General features: G+C 43.5%; 4 protein-coding genes across 4 annotated transcripts; 1 reads left to right on the top strand and 3 right to left on the bottom strand.

The window, feature by feature from the left end:
• Window positions 1–509: 509 nt before the first annotated feature.
• On the bottom strand, window positions 510–3,215 carry LOC115664134 (chaperone protein dnaJ 49-like). Its single transcript, XM_030586080.2, has 2 exons — window positions 1,832–3,215; window positions 510–1,067 (listed from the first exon to the last, which is right to left on the bottom strand). Exon 1 carries the CDS (start codon window positions 2,952–2,954, stop codon window positions 1,848–1,850), a length of 1,107 nt encoding a protein of 368 aa, XP_030441940.1. The 5' UTR covers window positions 2,955–3,215; the 3' UTR covers window positions 510–1,067; window positions 1,832–1,847.
• Window positions 3,216–4,835: 1,620 nt separating this feature from the next.
• On the bottom strand, window positions 4,836–9,272 carry LOC115664133 (DEAD-box ATP-dependent RNA helicase 37-like). The gene is made up of 6 exons (XM_030586079.2): window positions 8,334–9,272; window positions 8,010–8,093; window positions 6,623–6,865; window positions 6,322–6,492; window positions 6,016–6,129; window positions 4,836–5,826 (listed from the first exon to the last, which is right to left on the bottom strand). Exons 1-6 carry the CDS (start codon window positions 9,066–9,068, stop codon window positions 5,212–5,214), a joined length of 1,962 nt encoding a protein of 653 aa, XP_030441939.2. The 5' UTR covers window positions 9,069–9,272; the 3' UTR covers window positions 4,836–5,211.
• A 5,716-nt stretch (window positions 9,273–14,988) lies between these two features.
• On the top strand, window positions 14,989–20,037 carry LOC130136265 (probable ethanolamine kinase). Its single transcript, XM_056306517.1, has 11 exons — window positions 14,989–15,216; window positions 15,500–15,591; window positions 15,765–15,871; window positions 16,588–16,693; window positions 17,287–17,409; window positions 17,563–17,654; window positions 18,154–18,238; window positions 18,551–18,656; window positions 18,755–18,821; window positions 19,447–19,539; window positions 19,631–20,037. The coding sequence occupies exons 1-11, from the start codon at window positions 15,077–15,079 to the stop codon at window positions 19,748–19,750; spliced, it is 1,131 nt and encodes a 376-aa protein (XP_056162492.1). The 5' UTR covers window positions 14,989–15,076; the 3' UTR covers window positions 19,751–20,037.
• Window positions 20,038–20,637: 600 nt separating this feature from the next.
• Window positions 20,638–22,360, bottom strand: LOC130136250 (F-box/kelch-repeat protein At1g55270-like; the record flags this gene model as incomplete). Its single annotated transcript, XM_056306455.1, has 1 exon — window positions 20,638–22,360. A coding segment is annotated over one exon (1,304 nt), but the record flags the coding sequence as incomplete, so codon positions are not given.
• Between the last annotated feature and the right edge of the window lie 451 nt (window positions 22,361–22,811).

Here is a 22,811-nt window from a genome sequence, read left to right as displayed (position 1 = left end):
TTCAGCTCACATCCAACATAATCCAGATTACTGACTGATTTGAAGGACGAACCACTCCACACGGCATGCCCTTCATCACATTTTCCACCATGAATCATAACATATCATATCTTGTCAGGCAGTCAGGGTAGATTGTTGAGTGTACCTACACTGCTCATTGCAGCATCCAACTTGCAACCTCCGGGATGAGTGTTTGATATAACCAGCCCCAGAAAAGGAAAAATAGGAAAGACTATCGACCTATTCACTCTTGTTTCTGGACTTTAGAAGTAAATAATGGATCTACCATTGCCAATCCTGTAACTGTTTGATGCGGTATATCGGAGAAATCAAAACATATCAAGACTGCTGTTTTCTCCATGATCTCGAACGTTTAAAAGATGAACATGCATACGGAGAGAGGGGGGGAGAGGAGGGAGAGAGATTACTAGCCTCACGGATAGGGCTGAACGTACCCCAGTGCAAGAGCTAATCATAAAAAACCAACAGGCAGATCCAAACAACTCACATGATGAAATTAATGATGTTTCCCACTAAATCATATGTTTATAACAGGAGACAAACTGCATTGCAGCAAAACAAATGCTAATAAGTATCTTCTGCATAGTCCATGGCATCCCACCACAGAAATTTATTGTATGAAGACAAGTCTTCTACACAGCAAAGCAACAACCGCTTCCATATAAACAGCCATACTGGCAGTTAGCTGGAGAATAGAGCCTGGTAGTACCATATGTGCAAGGAACTCGATCGAATTAAGAGCATTACGATAGCTTCATATCTAAATTCCGATATAATGACGACTCCAGAGGAATCGACACTCAGGCGGAGTCCCATTGACTGTTCAAAACTATTATAGTTAAACAAACAAGAATAACCTATGGCAGAAATTCATATTATATGTCTCAACCCCGGGCCGCAGGGCATTACTAGCTAAAGGGGTAAGAGGGAAGTTCAGTTCCGCATTCACAACAAAAATTACTTTTGAGGTCCATCGCATCAGCGTGCAAATGAAAGCCAACATCTCCTTGCAAGAGACAATGGAAGAAATGTATCCATTGGACAATCTGCAAAAGAGACAGCAGAAACAAAGATAAGAAAATCTGGCTTTCGGCGTAGATATATGCAAGAAAGAATTGAAGATTATCCCATCAAACATAAACTAAATTTTGAAGAATAAGCAGTTAGTTCGACCCCCGAAAGAACAGACACAACAGCTCAAAAGTCTTGGCAATCCCTAATAGACGCCACTCAATCATCAAAGCCGTTGCTACTGGAAAAACTCATGTTCAGCTAGGGACCACAGTGACTTCAAAGCAAATTCATATAGATTAAGTAAAAACAAAAAGTACCAAACACATGGAATTCCCCATACAAAAGGGCAGTGTTACGCATTAGAAAAAATGATGGGAATTTTAAAAAACCTAGGTATTCCTGCTACTTGCTAGCATCGATCATAGCCCAGCTAGCAGTTGCATCATTTCCACATAGACCACTAGAGCAGCAACATCAAGAAATTCAAAGCAAATAAAAAAAAAAATAGAACAATTACAATTACAGATGCTACTCCTCAAAGAAGAGCCAATAATTTAAATCCTCTCAACAGGGAAGTTTCCAAATACTGAAAGCATCCATAGAATGTTGCTCTTCGGAGCCACCTAAATGATAACCTCGTGCATGCTCTAAATAAAGATCCTAAACAACAAAACGCACGAGTCTGCATAGCTGAGGCAAGATGAGCAGCTGTGACCAGGTTAATACTCATATAAATTAGGCCAAGAACACAGGCCAGATTCATGCAAATGCAAAAAAAAACTTATGGAAAAACAACCTCATCTCCACGCTCATCAAGCCACTCCCTCGAACTTCTGCAACATGTCGCAATGCGGCATCTCCTTTATAAATCCCCATTGCCGCCTCTGCATCTCAACCCTACAGTTCTGCGCGAGGATGGAGATGTAATCCCTGTCGATCTTCACCTCAAGCCTCGCCCTTTCGTAGCTATCCGGGGGATAATCCTGATCAAACTTTGAGGTGGACTTGACATAATAATTCACACCCCTCTGCGTCGTGTACTTGTACTCGTACGGATACGACCTCGATAGAGAGTAAATCGGGTCCGAAGACGGCAAGAAGTTCAATAGCAGGATCAAAATGACGGGCAGCAGCTGAATCAACATCCTCAGATTGAACCCACTCGACGCGTTATCCGCTTGCCTCTGCCCCATTCCAGCCCCGAAGCTAAACCCTCTGTACTGCGTCGTGGTCGCGGGGTGCATTCCGCCGAAGAAGAAGTTCCTGAATATCTCATCGGCGTCGAACTCCGCCTCGTAAAATCCATTAAACCCTTGCGCCGGGCCGCGCCTGGCCGCCCGAGCCATGTGGACGGGCTCATCGGAACCGGTGACGTCATACTTCTTCCGGCTCCCTTCGTCGCTCAGGCACTGAAAGGCCTTCGAAACCGCCTTGAACGCCTCCTCGGCCCCGGGAGCTTTGTTCTTATCAGGATGAACCTTCAGGGAGAGCTTCCTGTAGGCCTTCCTCACATCCTCCACGGTGCAGCTCCTCTCCACCCCCAATATCTCGTACAAGTCCTTCTTCTTCTTGATTTGCCTCACGATCGCAATCTGCTCCTCGGTGTACGCCGCGGCGCTCGACGAGGAGGACGACGACGAGGAGCCGGCCGACGGACCGCGGTGCCGGACCGACGGCCTCTGCTGATCCGGCTGCGCCGGGCCAGATCGGTCCGGCGCCGGCCCTTCACCGCCGTTGGTCGATTCCGGCTGCGACTCGGACTGCCCCTCGATCTTCGACAGCAGGTCATCGACGGGCAGGTTCGGATCGAGGCGGCGAGCTTTGGCGACGAACTTCAGGGCGCGGGCGCGATCGCCGGACTCGAGCGCTTCCTTCCCGATCTTCAGGCACTTGAGCGCGTCGTCCTTGTTGCCGTCCATCGTCGGAAGCGGCGGCGGCGCCGAACCGATCGGATTTGGAGCCGGGAAAACCCTAGACGCGCGCGGCGATCGTCGGAGGGCCGCAAGAAGCCGCGCCGGATTCGGGATCGGACCTGCGAATTCGCGACGATGAGGCGTCGAATTCGCCGGAGATGCGAGCAGATTAGAGGTTGGATTTTGAAGATCAGAGCGGGGGCGAATTGAGAGAGAGGGAGAGGGAGGGAGAGAAGAGAGGCCGATGGTCCTCTGGAATCGTCAATCGCTCGAGGAGGTCGCCATTATAGAGTGGGTCGCGTTCGGGTGTGGGCCGGTGCATGGTACCGCGCGTCGCGACGATCCCGGCCGTTCACGCGCCCCCTCCCGCCTTCTTGCGCCGCCGTAGGATCGTGTGTCGATTGATGTTTGATCGTGCGGCGGGCATGGGTGCTGAGGAGGAGTAGGAACTGAGGAAGTGCCAGGTGAAGGTGAAGTACCCATTTCGGTCATTTTGAATCCCACTCATGCGTGCTACAAATAAAATCGGTTATTACAAAAATGAAAACCAACATACATATTTATTGTGTCATGCTCCATTTATTTTACGAAAAATATGACATTTTTTTTAAATAGTTTTCACGACAATGACGATATTTTTCTGATGTTTAGCTGAAACTTGAAAATGAACAGGAAAATATTTTCCGTCGCTGGGTAAGGAAAATCCGATTTGATTTTCTTATATAGACAGACATTATTCGGGCGCTAGTGATTTACGTATAGGTAACTAAGGCATCGATACGAGTATTAGGATCTCGGGTTCGGCCTCGATGGACCTCAATTCGAGCGCCAGGGACTAGGGCATGTGCTCCAGGGTGCCGAGAGCAAGTGTCAAGGTCCTTGGCTCGAACACCAAGGTCCCAAGACCCACCTCGATGGACATGGACCCAACCTCGATTGACCTAGGCGAGTGCCAGCATCCCGAACCCAATCTCGATGGACTCGAGACTCGAGCCCGGGCGTTGGGGTCTCGAGCACGGGCACCGAGGTCCTGAGCCCGGCCTCAATGGACATGCACAAGGGTGCCAAGGACCCAGGCCCAACCTAGATGGACATGGGCCTAGGCGCTGGGTACTCAAGCACTAGCACTAAGGTTGCGATCCCAACCTTGATGGACGTGGTCTCGGGCACGGGTCTTGAGCCTAGGCGTGGTGGACTTGAGCACAACCTTAATGGACCCAGGTGTGGGTGTTAAGAGATTCCGACTCAAGCACTAGGGTCTCAAGCCCTCCTCTGTGGGCCCTGGCTTGGGCACCGTGTTTCGAGCCCGGCCTCTTAGGATCCAGGCTTGGTTTCGATGGACCTCGGCAGACTCGGCTTAAGCCGGAGGTTGCTGTCAAGGGCTTGGGAACAAGCGTTGTGTTTCTGTGCCCAAACGTAAAATTTTTTGTCTAGGTACAGATATTTAATCATATTTTGAAAAATAATTTCTATTTTCTAAGGAGAAATTTATGTTTAATGATTTAAACATAATTTTCCATTGACATTTCCTAAACGATCCAAACATCTAAAAATGAGAAAAATGTTTTCCGCGAAACAAATAGAGATTCACGGAAAATGAATGACTTATATTTAAGAAAATATTTTTTAAATTATTCATTTAATTTATATTTAAGAGAATATTTTCATTTTTCGAACAATCGGTCTTGAGGTGATCCTTTGCATGGCGAAGTTGTTGCAATTTGTCTCCATCATCGGACGCAAGAATACCACGTCAACCGTCAGATGCGAAATCACCGGTTTGTAAAACTTACCATCAACTATCGAACTTACGCGCGACCATAGGCATGCTCGCAAAAAGAACCACGTTCAAAAGATTAATCACCCTCACAAGATCGACCAAAAGAATCAGGGAACCCGATAGGAAGGTGGGTTATCTTCTAACGACAATATATCAGCACAAGATGGGGCCATCCATCAAAAGTTAAAGATCCTTGAGGAGAACGAAGCATGCCTTTTCGTAAAGGCAGTAACAGGTCAGGTAAAGTGTGATGAACACAAGTTGGAAGCTACTTCTGTAAAAAACCCCCAAACAAAAACTCCGAGACAGTAAAAAAGCTGCCCAAGCCTGAACAGCCCAAATTTGTTTTCCCAGTTTCCAACCTGTAATGTGTTCTTGAAATAGCTCTCCTATCACGGTGCCAAAGCTAAAATATATACCCCATATGTGAATGTGCTGTGTCAACACATAAAGATGCAAAAGCGGGACCGAGGCGAGGCGAGGCTACTCCCAACCTCTGGCCACGATTGATCCATGACTCGTGCCGTAACCGTCCGACTCACCAGCGTGAGAATCGTTATTAGCACCATCATAGTAACCGTGACTTGCGGAATGGTACGAATCAGCAGCAGCGTAGCCGTAAACATCGGTGCTGGGAGGGTGAGCATAACAATCTTCACTAGAACCATAAGCATGCGCATCTCTGTAACCGCTAGAAGAAGAGTAGCCCCTGTAGCTAGATTTCGCACCTCTTCGGAAGTCATTGCCACCAAACCTGCTCGCCCTATGGTTCCGAGCCCGGCCATGGCTACCATTACATGACTGTTCGGCACACTCACTGAGCCAAGAAGGGACTTCCTGTTTTGCCTCTTGCATAAGTTGCACGAGCTCTGTTGCAAGTGACATATTCTTTCCATTGAAGAATGCAGTTGCCAACCCAGATTTACCAGCTCGGCCTGTTCGGCCAATCCTGTGCACATAGTCGTCTATACTTCTGGGCAAGTCATAGTTTATAACATGAGCAACGTGCGGGATATCAAGACCTCGTGCGGCAACATCCGTCGCTACCATAATGGGAATGGCTCCGCTTCTGAACGATCTCAGAGCTCGCTCTCTTTCCTTCAGAGAAGAAGATGAGGGATTAAACACCCCACAAGAAAAGCCGGCAACAAAGGAACGTAGACAAAAGATCTTTCAAGCAGGATTTTTAACAAACATGGGTTAGGCAACTTGATGCCACCAGGTACAGCAAAGGCATAAGATTGTACCATAAAGAGAAGAAATGCAATTCAGATTAGAAAAACTAACCTTTTGAACTTTATCTCCATGTATAGCTATAGCACGAAAGCCACTTCTCGACAGCCAGTTCTCGAGGGCATCCGCTCCTCTCTTGGTCTCAACAAACACTAAAGTTAAAGCTTGCTGCAGCAAAAGATGCTTCCATTTATGTTCGCTAAGCCACTAGAGTATCTTATTGAAACGGTCACATAATTGGGAAGAAAGAAAAACAGAATGACTTTTCTTCTTATGAAATGGTAAATCAGAATGTAATTAAGTAAACAGCAATGTTGCGATAAATGAACATGTGCCTACTGAATTCAGTAATTCTAGTACCTTGCTGCCAAGACATCCATTTTTTGATTGGGAACGAAGAAGATCCGCAAGATAGCTTCTCTTATCCTTATCATCAACAAATTCAACCTTTTGAGCAATCAGATCCGTGCTGGAGCCTACCCTTCCAACAGCAAGAAAGATATAATCAGAGAGAAAATCGGACGCCAGCCTCTGCAATGTGAAAAGAGAAGATAAGTTACATATACCAGCCATAAAATCCAGTTTTTACGTACTTTAGGATTAATTAATAACTAAGCTCCCCCCATAGATGCTGGCAGCTTATCAGAGAGCATTTATAAACCTGTATATCATCTGGAAAAGTAGCACTGAATAGCATTGTCTGCCTTGCTCCAGATGGTGGCATGTCCAACCGTTCCGCAATCTTCCGAATTTGGGGCTCGAAGCCCATATCTAACATACGATCAGCTTCATCCAAAGTAAAATATCTAATCTTTCTAAGAGAGACTTTATTTCTTTCAATCATATCCACTAAACGACCAGGCGTGGCAACTAAAATGTCAACACCCTTTTCCAGGGTGCGAACCTGAAAGAAAATCAGTATAGAGGCCAGACATTACAACGAGATCCGAGTATTGTGAAAGGAAATGCATAAAACCTTAGATATTAAGCAATTTAAACCTGTGGGACAAAGAGTACAAATCTTCCCATGAAAGAGATCCAGGTAGTCAAGCAGAAAGCAAGATTATGATATGGGATCCCAAATGCCATTAATGTCACTTTTCACATTCACGAAGAGCTTCTCATGTGATCTCCAGAAAAGAACACCTACGAGTGGCTACTCTAATCCAGTGGCCAAAAATCACCACAATGGCAACTTGGCAACCTATTAACAAAAATCTCCAAACAAATTGGTATGAAGGATTTCTTGTTAATAACTATGGAAGGAAAGAATGACCGAACCATGCTTGTCAAAAGGAGAAATTAAACAAAAGAGAAATACACATACAGAGCAAAAGAGGAGGTCTCAGTAAGGAAAGTCCAAAGAAAACAAACAACAACCAGAACTTTAGACAGAGTATTAGACCATACACCATCGGTGTAAAGAAAAACTTACACTAGGAGCCTCATCCACCCATGATTTAAGGGTTGGTAAAAAAGTGGATGGTCAAAACCCTCAAATCAAATTCGACCAAAAAAAAAACCTCTCAGATCAAGGTTTGGTAACGCCTCTTATAATAAAAAAAAAAGGAATTACACTACGAGAGGAGTACGCTAGAAATACACATATTAGATAGTGTCGCCACATGACCACCCTCGACTTGGAAATTGAATGTCCTAATTGGTCAAGAAACATCATAACAAGTGGTGTAAGCACAAGGACCCACAGAGTACAAAGCAAATCCAAAAGCACTAGCACCACTACTGATTACATGCCTTTTCAAATTACAACAATTTGAAGACCCGGTTACAACGATGGAGGCAACCATTCCCTGTGACAGAATCGAGCCTCACCGCCCTCCCCTCCAGCTTACACAACTCAAAAAGGAATGAAGGAATGCAAATGCAATAATAACTACTACTCGGCACGACAATTAATAAGCACAAATCCATCCTTGATACTCACTCTCCCTCAGCAAAATGTACATTCAAATTCAAAGCAAACCTGGAGAACAATTGGTCACCTCAATAAGCACAAAGCATCAGAAACCAAACACAAGAAGCTCTACCTGCTGACCAAATGGTGCACCACCATATGCAACAGCAACCTTCACAACAGTTTGATATGCAAACTTCTTCGCCTCCTCATATATCTGCACAGTCAAAAACCACACAACACCCCAAAGAGAACACAAACTCATCGTAAATTCCGGCATAATCATGGGCCGATACAATGTCAAGCAAACCCTTCTTGTTCTGCATCATTCTCAAAGATATCTAACGTACAATAATTCAACCCGTCACAATGCCTAAGTCATGCAACAGTAATACAACTCGTTCTTCTTCGTTTTTTCCCCCCACAAGGCACAACCAAAGCAAGAGATGGCTCTTACCTGACAAGCCAGCTCCCTCGTCGGAGACAGAACAAGGCCCGAGGGACACGCGCATCTTCTCGACGACGGGTTTCTCTCCCTCGTCACGCCGTCGCTCAAGACCCCAAAGACCATCGGCAAGCAATACGCGGCCGTCTTGCCGGACCCGGTCTGCGCGCACGCCATGAGGTCGCGCCCGGCGACGGCTATCGGGATCGCGTGGCGCTGTATCGGCGTCGGCTTCGCGTACTTGCAACGCCTGATGTTCAGGCTCAGAGCCTCCCCCAAATCGATCTCCTCGAACGTGCCCACCGCCGGCGGCGGCACCTCGGACCCGCTGGCTTCCACCGGCACGTTCTCGTACGCGTCGAAGTTGATGGCCTCGCCGCCGCCATCGCCGCTCTCCTCGGTAACCCCGAGGTCGCGGAACTCGGCAGCCGGTTCGGACGCGTCGTCGAAACGCCTCTCGGGGCTAGCGTCCCGGCGCACCTCGAACCGTCGTCCGGCGAAGCGACCTCCGCCGCCGCCGCCGCCGCCGCCCCAGTAGCCACGGCTCCGGCCACGGCCGCGGCCGCTGGCGGGCCTGGCGTCGTCGAAGGCGCCGAATCGGGGGCGATACCGAGCCGGAGCCGGCCCGGCGCCGGGGCCGAAGTACCCGTCGTCCCGCCTGACGTGGGGAGGGGCGTAGAAGGGCCGGCTGGGGCGGCCGGGCCGGTGGGGAGCCGAAGACTCGCCGAACGGCTCGTTCCACGCCATCTTCGCGAGGCTCTCTCTCTCTCTCTCTCTCTCTCTAGCTTTTTCGCTTGCAGCGTAAGTTTCCCGCAGCAGGGAGGAAGGAACAGACCGGAGCGCAAAGAAGGGAAGCGAAAAACCCTAAGAGAACGAAACAGAACCTCCGACGATGCGGGCGCGAAATGGCGCTTGGCTCGTCCGACGCCACCGCAAGAAATGTAGAGACAATGCGGGTGTATATATAGAGGGAGGAAATGGGAGGGAGACGATTGGTGGGTCTCTCTCTCGCGTACGTGATCTCCTCGAGAGAGAGAGAGAGAGAGAAAGAGGGAGGATCAATGGCGGAGTGCTACGTCGCGCGACGTCGAGCTTTGCAGCAAGAAAACCTTCTCAGAGAAATCACACAGTAGAGATAGAGAGAGAGAGAGAGTGTGTGACGGAGACATGCGCTTTTTCGAACACTCTGTTTCGTTACGAGAAAATGTCACAAACAGTCCCGATCTTTAATTCAATATATAATTTAATTTATAAATTTTTAATTTATTCGATATAATTTTTAAACTTTAACTCAATATTCAATATAATTTCTAAACTTTCAATTTATTCAATCTGATTCTTGAACATTTGGTACATATTCAATTTAGTTCCTAAACTTTATAAAAATATTCAAGGACTACACTGAATACTTTATAAAGTTCAGAAACTAAATTGAACATGTACCAAAAATTTAGAGACCATATTGAGAGAGATTATATTAAACAAATTAAAAATTTAAAAATCAAATTATGTATTTAGTCAAAGTTCAGAGATTATTTGTGTTATTATTTTTTTTATTTAATGCGGGGCAGGGGTGCCGGACGTGAAGCCACAACGACCTTCTTCCGCACCGAATTGACCGAATTACCCCTCTTCCTCCTCCGCCTCCTCTTCCTCCTCATTTGTTAATGCTAAAGCGCCGGGGATCCTCGTACATGAATAATTACACTGACGTACGAAACTCCCCAAAGTTTTAATTTTCTTTTTTTTTTTCAGTTTATGACGTTTTTTTTAAAGCCGGAAATTTAATTTTTTTTTTATTACACTTTGATGTCCGTCAAAAGTTAAGGCCCCGAAAAGATAAAGTTTTTGTCGTAACTCCCCTCCTCCTCCGAAACTTTGATGCCCCCCCCCCCCCACCCCCCCTTCTTTAGTCCCCCTTGACGCCTTGCTTTGCACGCAAGGAACATCGCGGTACGAGGTTACGCTCCTGTAAATGATTCGGAAAAGTATTTTTTTATATAAATAATTATTTACACCGCTTAGAAAAATGAATTAATAGAAAAATATAATGTCATCATTTACGTAAATATGTTGTTGAGTCATAAATTGTTGCTGATGACGAAAACATTTTTCATTAACTGATTATTTTGCAAGCGGTACAAGCGATCAGTTTTAGGAAGCGATGAATGATTTGGAAAACAGTGTTCCTGAAAATAGTCGCGTGCACCGCTTATGAAATAAATGAACGGGAAATATTTCTCTCATTCACGTAAATGTTTAGACGTAGATTATTGCCAATAATGAAATCATTTTTCATCGACTAATTATTTCAAGAGATGTAAGAGTACCTTTTTAAGGTAAATATTCTCCGAATCGTTCGTTTTCCAGCAAAACAAACGGAGCCCAAGTGGCGACTAATCTTATAAAACACATCTCTTCCTCAAAGGCTACGTGTAGTACGAAAAGGGAAACGAAGAAAGTGTTTGATACTTTTCTTATGTTTGGTTTGCCACATTCGAAAGGCATGGAATTTATTCCTTTTGCGTTCAGAAAGAAATTGCACATTCGACGGTAATCGGAACTCACATCGAACTCGAATTCACGCCCCCGACGAGCCATCCCGTCACCGCCGTCCCCGTTCCGAAAAAAAAGCTCTTTTTGTTTTTGGGTTGCTCTTACAAGACAAGGTCTACTTTCCAAAAAATTTCATTAATTTGCGAGTCTCTCGTTTTGATTACTATTGATAAGATTGGATGCTGGTAAAGCCCAATAAACATGAATCGAAAGAGATTCTCAGGCCTACAAAGCCACGACACTAGTGGGCCTCATGAAGGGCTAGTGATATCGGACACGGCCCGTTCGAGCGACGCGAGGTAAAACATCAACGGCGGAGAGAAATTTCGAGTATGACATGACACGCCCGATTTTTTATATGCTGACGTGAATGGACACGTTTTCATCTCAGTTCAATTACTTGGCATGTGGAGTCATAATTAAGATGTTCCGAGTCGATAGGAATTGCAAATCGATTATGGCACGAGAACACGAATCGCTAGCCTTCCAAGACAATTGGTGGGTCTAAGTACCTTTTCCACCCTCTGATTGTTAATTGGTGGTCTTCCGAATAGACTGCAGTGGCCCAATTTAGAAAGTTATAGACTTGGCAATAAAAGCTACTAATGTCGAATCATGGATGCAATTTAAGGTTTGTATGGATTGCCTTTTTTGCTTTTTACATTTTTATTTAATCAAAATCTTAAGGTCTATGCATTTTCGCCGCGCTTTTCTTTTAATATGAGAAATACTTGAAAGTCACTAAGCACAAATGTTCACACATGAATTTAAATATAAATCTTTTCATAATTTTTTGAAATAAGAGTAACATTTTACTATGACCGTATTGATAACTATCACGTCGGGTCGCGAGCCCGTATAAATTGTTTAGATTGTTTGAGCAATTAAGCGTTTGATTTGGATGTATCGTGTGTCCATATCACATTGTCTTTCGCACGTATCAATTTGGGTGGCACGCTTGCCACTTTATAGGTGGAAACCTCATATGATGTACGCAAAAAGGAGGCAATTTATGCGTATTCATGAGGTTTAGCCGAGTTGAAAGATTCAGGTGTTCTATACTAGAAAGAAGAAAAAGAAACTAGCAGCCGCTCATATTGTCGGCTTTTGCTTCCTCTTCCATAAACATTCCAAAATATGTAGTGTTTAGGAAGTAGAGCCCGGGAGATGTATCCTAATATATTACAATTTGTAATATACGGAATTGTCAGACGGTTAAAAAAACATCGCTAACCCATCACTGACCCACCCATGCTCACTCGGGAAATCAGGCTCGCTCCGCACGGATTTGGACATTCGGTCAGAAAGTCTGATACGACCAGATCAAACACGAACCAAGGCCCGTCCATTCCAAAAACTACTAATGTCCAAGGTCAGACCCGAGCAATGAAGTTACCCCTCAACCCGAGGTCCCAAAGCAACACCGTCCCGGTTCCGTCTGCGATCGAATCTAGTTTCGCCATATCTCCTCATCTACGAGGGAATTTTTTTTCGGTTTTTACCTACCAGCTGAACCTCGTTACTTGCCGGGTTTCACACGTTAATCTCAAAGGTCAAACTCATGTAGCATCGTGGCCAAAATTTTGACTTCTCTGAAGGAGCAATTTGAGAGAAAAGATGATGAGGAGCATTATCTTGTTGACCGAGTCAAAGTGCACGTCCTTTTCATTACCAAAAGTATAGTATATATTTCCCCGTCGTTAGGTGACGATCGTATCAAGTAGCGGGGACAGGAAAGCAGCGAGAAAAAAATACTAAAAGAATGGATGGCGATCTTGGCGTGGGTCCCCGGGATTCGTCCATCGTTGTATTGGCAGGTGTAATAGATTTGCGGCTACGTTCGGTTCCGACACGGGGAACAAAAGGCATTCCAATCGTTATTCATTAAAAAGGGTTAGGGCCCGTTTGCCAAGTTGCCAAATAATAATAATTTATATTCTTTTATTTTCAAAATTAATTTTAGAAGAGAAATTCGATTGATAAATTTTTTGTTCCCGGGCACAAATTTTCCAATTTTGAAACAGAATAAAGAAACAAAAAAAAGTAACTTCTTGTTCTCGGAATCAGTTTTGAAACAAAATCAAGAATCAAGAAATTTTTTTTTTATTTTTCTTCTTCTTCTTCTTCCTGGCCTGTGGCCGACGAGGACTGGACCCTCCCCGCCTGGGCGAGGGCGGCTCGCGGCTTGGGCGAGGGCTGCCCTTGCCGACCCTGGCCTATGGCCAATTCCCGGCGCCGGCGACCGGCCATGGCCAAGGAAGGGAAAGGGGAAGAAAAAAAGAAAGAAATATTAAAAAATTCAATATAATATTAAAATATTATTAATAAAAAGAAATTTTGTGCAGTTACCAAATACATTTATGTTCTTTTTCTATTCCAAGAATAGAAATTCTGGACACTTACCAAACGCCTTCAAATACTTAGAAATTATTCCCGAGCACGGAATAAAAAAGAATAATTTATGAGCAGAATCAGCTTTCAGGAACAGAATGATTGCTAAATGGGTCCTAATACTGCCACAAAAAATCCAAATTGGTACGCCCGTATCACACTTACTTATGTCATAAAATCCCGAAATCAATATATCCATGTCACATTAAACCCAAACTAGTTTTTGTATAATAAAAAACTCAAAACTGGTATATTTGTGCTACATTTATCCCAAACCGGTGCACCATAAGATTTTTAACCACAAAAATTACTTTGGAATAAATGTGGCGAAAAATTACTTTTGGATTTATGTAGCATGGGGTACCTCAATGTGACACGAATATACCAGCTTGTGAGTTTTTATGATATAAAGATTAGTTTATGCTAAATACGGTATATGCATACCAGTTTGAGATTTTTTGTGGTATTAACCATTTATAGGATCGGTACCGATTTCAGATGTATTACGAACCGTTGATCTCATCTTTTTTGTCTGCCGCCCTCTTGCTTCCGCAACTGGGGCTCGTTTGGATAGATTTTTCACTTGTCTAAATTTCATGGCGGATGCACTTTAACTTTTTTTATTTATAATTCGAAACATTCAAAACTCTCACGATATATAAATGTCAACAAGTAAATTCACGCATAACTCGTTCATTGTTTTTTAGAAATTTGAATAGTATTTTATTTTGTAAAAATACAAACAGACACGTATCAAATTGTAATCTCAATGCTAGAAAGAAATTATACACAAACAAGTCAGTCGTAAATGTACTTTGGATCGATAAAAATGATATTTCTAAAATTAGAAATAAGAGTCAAAATCATCGATACATACGATCGAATATACATTAGCAAGGAGACTAAACGAAGTCATCTCCGACAAAAAAAAAAAAAACAACGCACGAAGGTTTCGTCTTATATGACGAGGGGCGGGCAAACAAACGAAGTAGTCACTCAATTCCACATTCTATCTTTATGATCGATGATGCTCACTAGGGCCCATGCCATCTATCTAACGCTTATAAAAGCATAAGAATCTTCGCATGGCCTCCTTAATTACGAATCAACAAAGGTCATGTTCGACAAAGTTATGATATATAGTTTTTTTCAACGTGGTCCATGAACGTTAACTCAATATACAATATCATCCTCGAACTTTTGATTTATTCGATGCGGTCCCTAAATTTTCAGTACATATTCAAATTCGTCTTTGGACCATATGAAAATGTTCGATGTTGTTTATGAATTCAAATTAGTGGAATAATAACGTTGGTTATGTCTGATGATTAGTCTGAACATTTACTAAAAGTTTAAGGATCGTATTGAATAAATTAAAAATTTAAGAACGATATTGCACATTGAGCTAAAGTGCGTGAATCATATTGAACAAATTGAAAATTTGAGAACCGGAATGTAAAGCAAGAAGAGGGTATTCCCACCTCTTGTGGAAGACAAAGATAGGAGGGAATTGAGAGTGATCGGGTGTCGGCACGTTAAAATGAGAAACCCATCCGTGGTCTCCGTTTCATGAAACCGGGAATCGCCCGTTGGGCATGTGGAATCAGTCCCCGTACTCAATCATTTCGCTGCAGCGAACGTACGAACCACGCGCCTGCCTGCCTGTCGTCTCCCCTTTTCCCCCATTTTTTCCACCATTTTGACCTTTCGAAATCCCCCTCCCCCCCGGAATCCCAAAACCGAACATAGAAGCCACGAGCTCGAAGGATCTCCAGAGCACGAGCAAGCAGCAGCAGCAGCGATCGCCGATGGGAGCCGCCCACATCTGGAACGCAACGGAGGTCGCCGGAGAAGCCAGCGGCGGCAGCGGCGGCGGCGGCGCCATTCCCTCCTCGCCGCTCGCCGTCGACACCTCCCTCTCCCTCCCCGAGATGTCCCCTCGCGTCGTGTGCGTCCTCCGCTCGGCTTCCTCGCATTTCCGTCGCCCGTCGCGATTTCGTTAGCCTCTTAGGGTCTGGTCTCGGAGGAATCGGAGGCTTTCTTTCTTCCGATCCTCCGACTCCGATTGCGTGCGGTTTTGCTTCTTCGCCGTTTCGGCCGAGCTGATGTCTTTGTCGCGCGAGATTCGGTTCTCTCGGGACTTGGACGCGCGTTTCTGCTCGTTTGTTTCTCTGTTTTTCTTTTTTTTTTTTTCGTGAGCTTGAGGTTGCGTTGATTTGCTTTTTGAGCAGGGAGCTGTGCAAGGATTTGTTCGCGGAGTGGTCGAAGCTCGACGATTCTCGCTTCGCCGTGGAGACCGTGTCCGGCGGCATCACGAATCTATGTGAGTTTCTAAACATCAGCTGTGGTGTGGTAATGAGTCGTATGCATCGATGATTCCGTGTTAGTGTGTACGTTGCGATCATAGGCGAGGTTTGCTGGTAGGGATGGATGATTAGCCGTGCCTGGTTTTTGAGTTTATCCTAGTCGGGGGTCCTTATTGAGGATTTGGTGCAGTGTTGAAGGTGTCGGTGAAAGAGGAAAGCGGAAATGTGGAATCTGTTACTGTCAGATTATACGGGCCTAACACCGAGGATGTCATTGATCGCGAAAGAGAACTCCACGTGAGTCTTTATTCCGAATAACTATGTAGTTTGTTAACAATTTGTGGGTCGATCATTTCCTTCTTCCTTGTGTTCTAGTCGACTGGACTTGTTTCCCTGAGTGCTTTAATAGAGAATTCTGTAATCTTTCCTTTAGTTAAGTTTTTTCCTTCTTAATCTCTTTGGGATTCATAAGGTTCTTAGCTGACATAAATGCAAAATGTTGAAGTTGGCATCTGTTACAGCAATACATCTTTAAAGTTTTCCAAGGGAGACGGTTGGATGCACCTCTCCCGAATCCAGACACATTGTAATCGTGCAAATGCAAGCCGATAGAATCCAGAGCTGAAACTAGTCGGGATAGTGTCAAAAGGACTTATATGGTTTGAGGGATCCATTTCGTTATTTCTATTGTGGTTACAATAACTAGTCTAAGAAATGTGATGATTATGATGTTAACCCGTGAGAGCAATGTAGATGAATGGATCACATACAATTCCTTGAATTACTCACACACGTAATTATTGCTAGACAAACTCAGAACTCCTTCCACAGTGATTTGGCACATTCGTTACCATTTTGTCTGTAGGACTGCTATGACGAACGCCCCAGTTTCTTCAACAGACTTGGAAAAAGTAAAATGCTTCTAATACTTATGGTGCTCAGTTACTTCTGTGTGTAATGACGGCCTTCAATGCTGTACTCTGCTTAATAATTGCTTAACGGATTTGTTTTAGGCTATCAAGTACCTTTCGGCTGCAGGATTTGGTGCGAAGTTGCTTGCAGTTTTTGGGAATGGCATGGTTCAGTCATTTATAAATGCTCGTACACTCACTCCAGAAGGTATGAATTTATCATTCAGCATACTAGAGAATTCCAGATGATGTTGTGGATTTCAGAGAGTTGCTCTAGAAAGTAACGGTCCGTATCATGTAATACTTTAGGCACTTCAGCAATGAAATGGTCACAGTTCCACAGGTCTAAAGTGGTTTCAAAATCCCACTGACCATCTTTCGAAATAAGGCATTTGGAAGGGGATAGTGATCTTGGATATATACCTGTCAGTGTCAGCTCTTCAGATTAACATGAGAAAGTTTGTTGTTATCTGGTTCAGTCTTTCAAATTTGTTTGTTCGCCTAATTTTTTCTTCTTTTCCTGAGTTGGGGTCTTTGTTTTAGCCACTATGAAAACTAATTCAATTGTTAAATCTGTTTGACTTTGGATATCACAACTTTATGTGAGTTTTTGTGCCGATTCTTTTGAACTTGTAGTTATAGGATCGTTTTCTTAAAATAGACTTTTCAAAACATCTATATCCTGGCAATAATTTATGAGCTCCCATGAAGTCTGATAACATATTAATAATGAGTTCCCATGGCCTATGACTTGTTGCTCGACATCATGTTCAGCTGTTTATTTTCCACCTCATGCAACAGATATGAGAAAACCAAAGCTGGCTGCTGAAATTGCTAAGCAGCTGCACAAATTCCATCAAGTGGAAATTCCAGGTTGTAAAGAACCTCAACTGTGGAATGATATATTCAAGTTTTTCGAGAAAGGTTATTCCTCTTTAGCAGTTCACTTTCTCTTTCTTCATCACTTCATGGAAAAGTTATTTCACCGTTGCACTCTGTCAAATGTTTCTTTTTAACAAAATGATTTTAACTTAATGTTTCTTTTGAGTCATGTTTGTGCCAACTTTTCTGATGTAGCATCTGATCTCAAGTTTGATGATAATGAAAAGCAAAGGAAGTACGAGGCAATATCTTTTAAGGAAATTCATGATGAACTTCTTGAGCTAAAGGTAAATTCCTCTCTTAAGGAGTTTTTCTAAATATCCCAACTCTTACATGATATATGCTGTGGGATAACTACTACATCAATAACCTCTGATACATATATTTTCATTCAAGCTCTTTTCAAATTGTCTATTTGGTACGCCAAAAAGTATGCCTGAAATTATTAACTGCTTAATACTGCAATGAGTATATGATGTACAACTTGCTGAGAGGTCTTAGCATGTCATGTCATGAGTTTCTCACTGGCTTTCACATAATATCATGCAGTTTGTGCTAGGATGTGAGGTACTCTAATGCTCCAGTATCGCCTCACGAGTTACTAACAATTTCTTGTCTTTTTTATGCTTTTAGGGAAGGTTGCCTTTAAGAGCAAAAATTAGTATTCCCCGGTGTTCATAAGTGTTAAATCAATTTTATCCACATTGATCAGTACATTATACATATATATATGACAGACCCTTGTGCTCTTATGTGATGAAATCTGCTGCTTGATGGTGGAAACAGGAATTAACCTGTCTTCTTAATGCTCCTGTGGTGTTTGCTCACAATGACTTGCTCTGTGGCAATTTAATGCTCAATGATGAGGAAGGTACACATTGTTGCTTGGGGTGATAAATTCTATTTTTCATTCTTTCATCTCTGTTCTTGACTGGCATGAACCAAACAGTTGTTGTCAGAAGCATTTAGTTTTTCCTACTCCTATTCCAATATTTCTTTTGTTTGCGTCATGTTCTCTTGATCTAACTTGGACTCCATGAGCAATGAGCATGCCCAAGTAGACTGGTCACATTGAGACACGTGCATGAGATTCTAGCTTGTGGCTTTTACTTTCTTACACTTACTTTTCCTTTCTTTTCATACATTGTATTAACTTTTCTAGTTATTTCTGCTCACTTTTCAGGGAAACTCCACTTCATTGATTTTGAGTATGGGTCATATAATTACAGAGGGTATGACATAGGAAATCACTTCAATGAATATGCAGGCTATGAATGCGACTACAGTTTGTATGTTCCTCAACTTATGCCTTTCCATGTCATAACAATTGTATGAGTTGATGTTATGTGACTTATGTTCTTGGTAATCAAACTTTGCCATTTTGCAGGTACCCAAGTAAAGATGAACAGTATCATTTCTTTGGGCACTATCTGATGCCAGAGAAACCGCAGGAGGTATCTCAGGATGAACTCATGCATTTCATTCTTTACCATTTTCGGTAACCACAATCATGCTTATGATTTGTAGAGGGGCTGGTGTGACCATCTCCAATTATGTTGATTATCTTCATTTGGAAGTAACTACTTTCCAGTTGTGGGCGTAATCCCATGTTAGAACCAGAAAAATAAAATAAATGAAATGCCAGGGGGAGCTTGTTTACTCGGTCATCTGGCTGATGGTGTTGTATACGTGTCATGTTGCCAATGCTTCATATCCAATTACTTTCTAATGTGCTTTAAGTCAACTCTCAATTTGATGATCTATATTACCCTTTATTGCCATACTGTTTCTCTATGGTGCAGCGTCTGTCTCCTGTTATTGACGCAGATTCTTCTGGGTACATATGCACTTTCATGAGATGGAGCCTATAGCAGATGGCATTTTATTGCTTGCTTATTCAAATACTCAATTTGTCACAGCGTCATAGTAGGTTTTCATTTAGTCACTGTTGCTGCTCGATTGTTCCGTAGTCTAATGCTGCTGCTATAGAATTTGAAATCGGCTGGTTACTTTATCTGTCAGATCCTCATTCCACTATCACAATCTCAAAGTCGAAATAATGCACTTCTTTCTTGATAGGTGTCTGATAAAGATCTCGAAGCTCTGTACATCGAGACCAACACATACATGTTGGCAGCACACCTATTTTGGGCATTATGGGGACTAATCCAGGTACTACCGACTATTCTCATGTACTGAAATCATCATCGATGCTGTGCATCGCCTCTCAAGTATGCTTACATAAGAGCTGATGATCCTACAGGCAAAGATGTCGCCCATCGATTTCGATTACATGGAATATTTCTTTCTGCGGTATAACGAATTCAAGAGGCAGAAGCTGAGTTCCATCTCATTGGCCAGAAGCTACCTTACAGGATCTTGAGCCGGGGGGGTGTTTGTTTGTTTGTTTGTTTGTATGCGCACACCTAGCCGTCTGTAGAAGCTTTTGGATAGATTTTTCCACATTTAGGACTCGTATCGTAATGCAGGAAAACTAGAGATGCACACTCTGGAAGAAATTGCTAGAAATCTTGGGACGAGGTGTCGTCCGTAGTTGTAGCCTTGTTGTTGTGCCTTATTCGTTCCCTATTCTTTTTTCACTTATAAAGATGTCAGATGTTCAAACTCAACACCTTGAAGCATAAATAGTGATTTAATATCTTTTGTTCCCCTTTCTTTTGAATTGCCTCGTCGTTAAATGTTTCTGCAAGCTGCAATTGAAAACGTTTTGCTATGGACTTGAGCTGAATCTAAACGAACGTGATAAAACCCCGGCGAAAGCAGTTTGTGGAGGAGTGCTACTACATTAAACTTAGAACCAGCAAACCTTGCTTCGGGAACTACGGAATACATACATCAAGTAGCATCAAACAGAAACAATCTTCTCAATGTATCGCAAAATACGGATCCGGGGAACCATGCCGGATTAAAAGTCTAGTATTTCCAATTGAAAAACAAATAAACATGAAAGGCACTCCAGAAGATTGAATAGCTTAGACAGAATCTCTCGGGACATCGCGATAATCACCTAGAAGTATTGGCAAAGATCAAAAGTCACTTGATTCGACGAATCGGTTACTGGCTATTTTTACTCAGGTAACCTGACACCTGGGTTTCCTGTACATCACAAATGCAGGAAGACGACGAGGACAAGGCAGTCCACAAGCCACGGAGGCCAAGAGAGCAAGCAGGTGCAAATTCTGTTCCTAGACTTTTTAAGGCTCTGTTTGCTTATTCAACGGATAAGAGAGAGGGTAGACATCTCCAGAATGCCCTTCATGAACCATATCGGACTTACTTTTGACGATCAGGTCAAACCAGTTCACAGCATATTTAATATAACCAGTGTTGAATAGGGAACATAAACAAGGTCTACAAAAGCAAAACCCGAAAGTCAAACAAGCTAACTACAGATGAGCTTTTCATCACTTGATCCCCGCCCTCTACCCAAAGCCAGCCATGTATCTTCCAAAATTTCTTTTCCAAGCCCCGAAAGGTAAAACATCCACGTATATATATAGCGACTCTAAAGTGGGACATTTGAGCTTCAATTTGGAGTGCACATCCATTTAACATCGTCAAATCCAATTTTGACAAGCTTTTGGCCTCATCTGGACGCAGTTCCATATAGCCGAGGCAAGAAATTTCCGAAAATACATAACCATGGAACTGAGTTTAGTGTACAGTTTCTAGGCTTGAAGAACCTGGCAGTGAACAATGTGACTCTTCAGGCGGTTCCTCCCTGCGAGGTTAGACCAGAGATTCGTGACCATGGTCCTTAATTGGCTTTTTCCTGCTATAGTTTCCCACAAATGTTCAGCAGTTGCACCCCTGCCACCGTCAGATTTTGAAACATCAACGACAGAAATGCTCATGTTGTTTCTGATGACGCACAGTTTCCCATTGAGAGGAACGAGTGCAGCTGCCTCTAGAGCCTGGGAATTTCCCAAATGCATCTTACTGTCAATGTGCTTACTCCAAGAATCTGTCACTTCATCGTAAACCCTCAATTTGCATCCGTCCTTGCAATCCAAAGCATAGAGGTGCCCATTAAAGGAGACACTGGGGTTTCTCCAGCCGGCGACCATTCCATCGTACACTGGGAACCAGCTATCCGTATCTGGTTGGTAGACCTCGCTAAGAACCTGCCGGTGTGACCCGAGCCCCTTCAGATACCACTTTCCCTCGTAAACGACGCCAATGAAGGGCACCATGGCCGTGCTCATCTCTGAAATGAAGGACCAACGGTTTCTGTTGGGATCATATACCTCTGCAGACCTCATTGTACGGTGAACACCCTCGTTCTCACCACCAGCTACGTACAAGCAGTTGTTTATGACACATGATCCAAAGAAATGCCGTCTCCGAAGCATGTCGGGGGCACGGTGCCATTTATTTGTCCTCGCACTATAAAAAACCACTCGTCTCATTGAGCCTTTCAGTGGGTCTTTGCCACCGAATAAGTAAAGGTGGCACCCACTTAGGACGGCACATCCGAAACCTAGGGCTTCCGAGTATTCCTTCGGCACTGGAGGGAGAGGCTGCCAGAGCTGATATATGGGATCAAAAGCATGCCAAGAGATCTTCCCATCTCGGTCTCTCTTGATTACATATACCCATTCTTCTGCGATTCCGAGGCTCTTACGCAAGGAGTAAAAGAAGTTACCCGAAAGAAGCTTGTACCATTTTTTGCAGACTAGGCGGAGCTTACAGTGTTCCACTCGTGGCACCCTAATGAGACACGCGATGGCAAGGTCATCGGGTAGGCCTGGAAGTAGAGGGGATTGATTCCGGCTTCTATCTCCTCGTGCGGGCTTGTTCCTTGTTGGATGAATGGATGGTTTGATGTCGGGCTGGAGACAGAGCTTTGTTCCAGGTACGTACTTTTTGGCCCCAGCAACAGTTTTGAGGCTCGTATCAACTCTACATAGACACGCTGTCGAATCAACCTGAAGACATGCAGGTGAATAGTCATTAACATTTTTCAGCCACTCTTAAGTTATAGGACAGAAGTTCTAGATCATTTGTCTATATGCATTATTAAATGTACACAACACCCAAAATCAATATGCATAATCTACTATATCAAATTAAGATCGAGTTATTGGAAAAGATGATAGACATGACATTCCCACAGTTTCTCGAGAGGAGAACCAGAAGCAACTCTTCTGGAATAACCCTTTCCAAATTCTTGTAAAACTGTTAAATGACCGTCCAACATATGCAATATATTACCATGTAACCTAACTTTATTCTGTCACCAACATTTATCAGGAAGCAGTAGCATAGTAATAGTCACCCTCTGAAGGGAGAAAATTGGGCATCTTCAAAGAGAAGAAAGACTAGAGCTCCTAAAAGATGATGCCAGAGCCCCGCAAAAACGTGACTCCTTTCTAAATTGCGGTGACGAAGAATATCAGGATCAGATTTAGGAACTATCTCCA

The sequence above is a fragment of the Syzygium oleosum genome, unplaced genomic scaffold (assembly GCF_021117445.2).
Source record: "Syzygium oleosum isolate NSW1041296 unplaced genomic scaffold, Sole_v2.1 Sole_v2.44, whole genome shotgun sequence".
Lineage (NCBI taxonomy): Eukaryota > Viridiplantae > Streptophyta > Magnoliopsida > Myrtales > Myrtaceae > Syzygium > Syzygium oleosum.
Note: the sequence above shows the minus strand (reverse complement) of the source record. Positions and strands in the feature narration are given on the sequence as shown.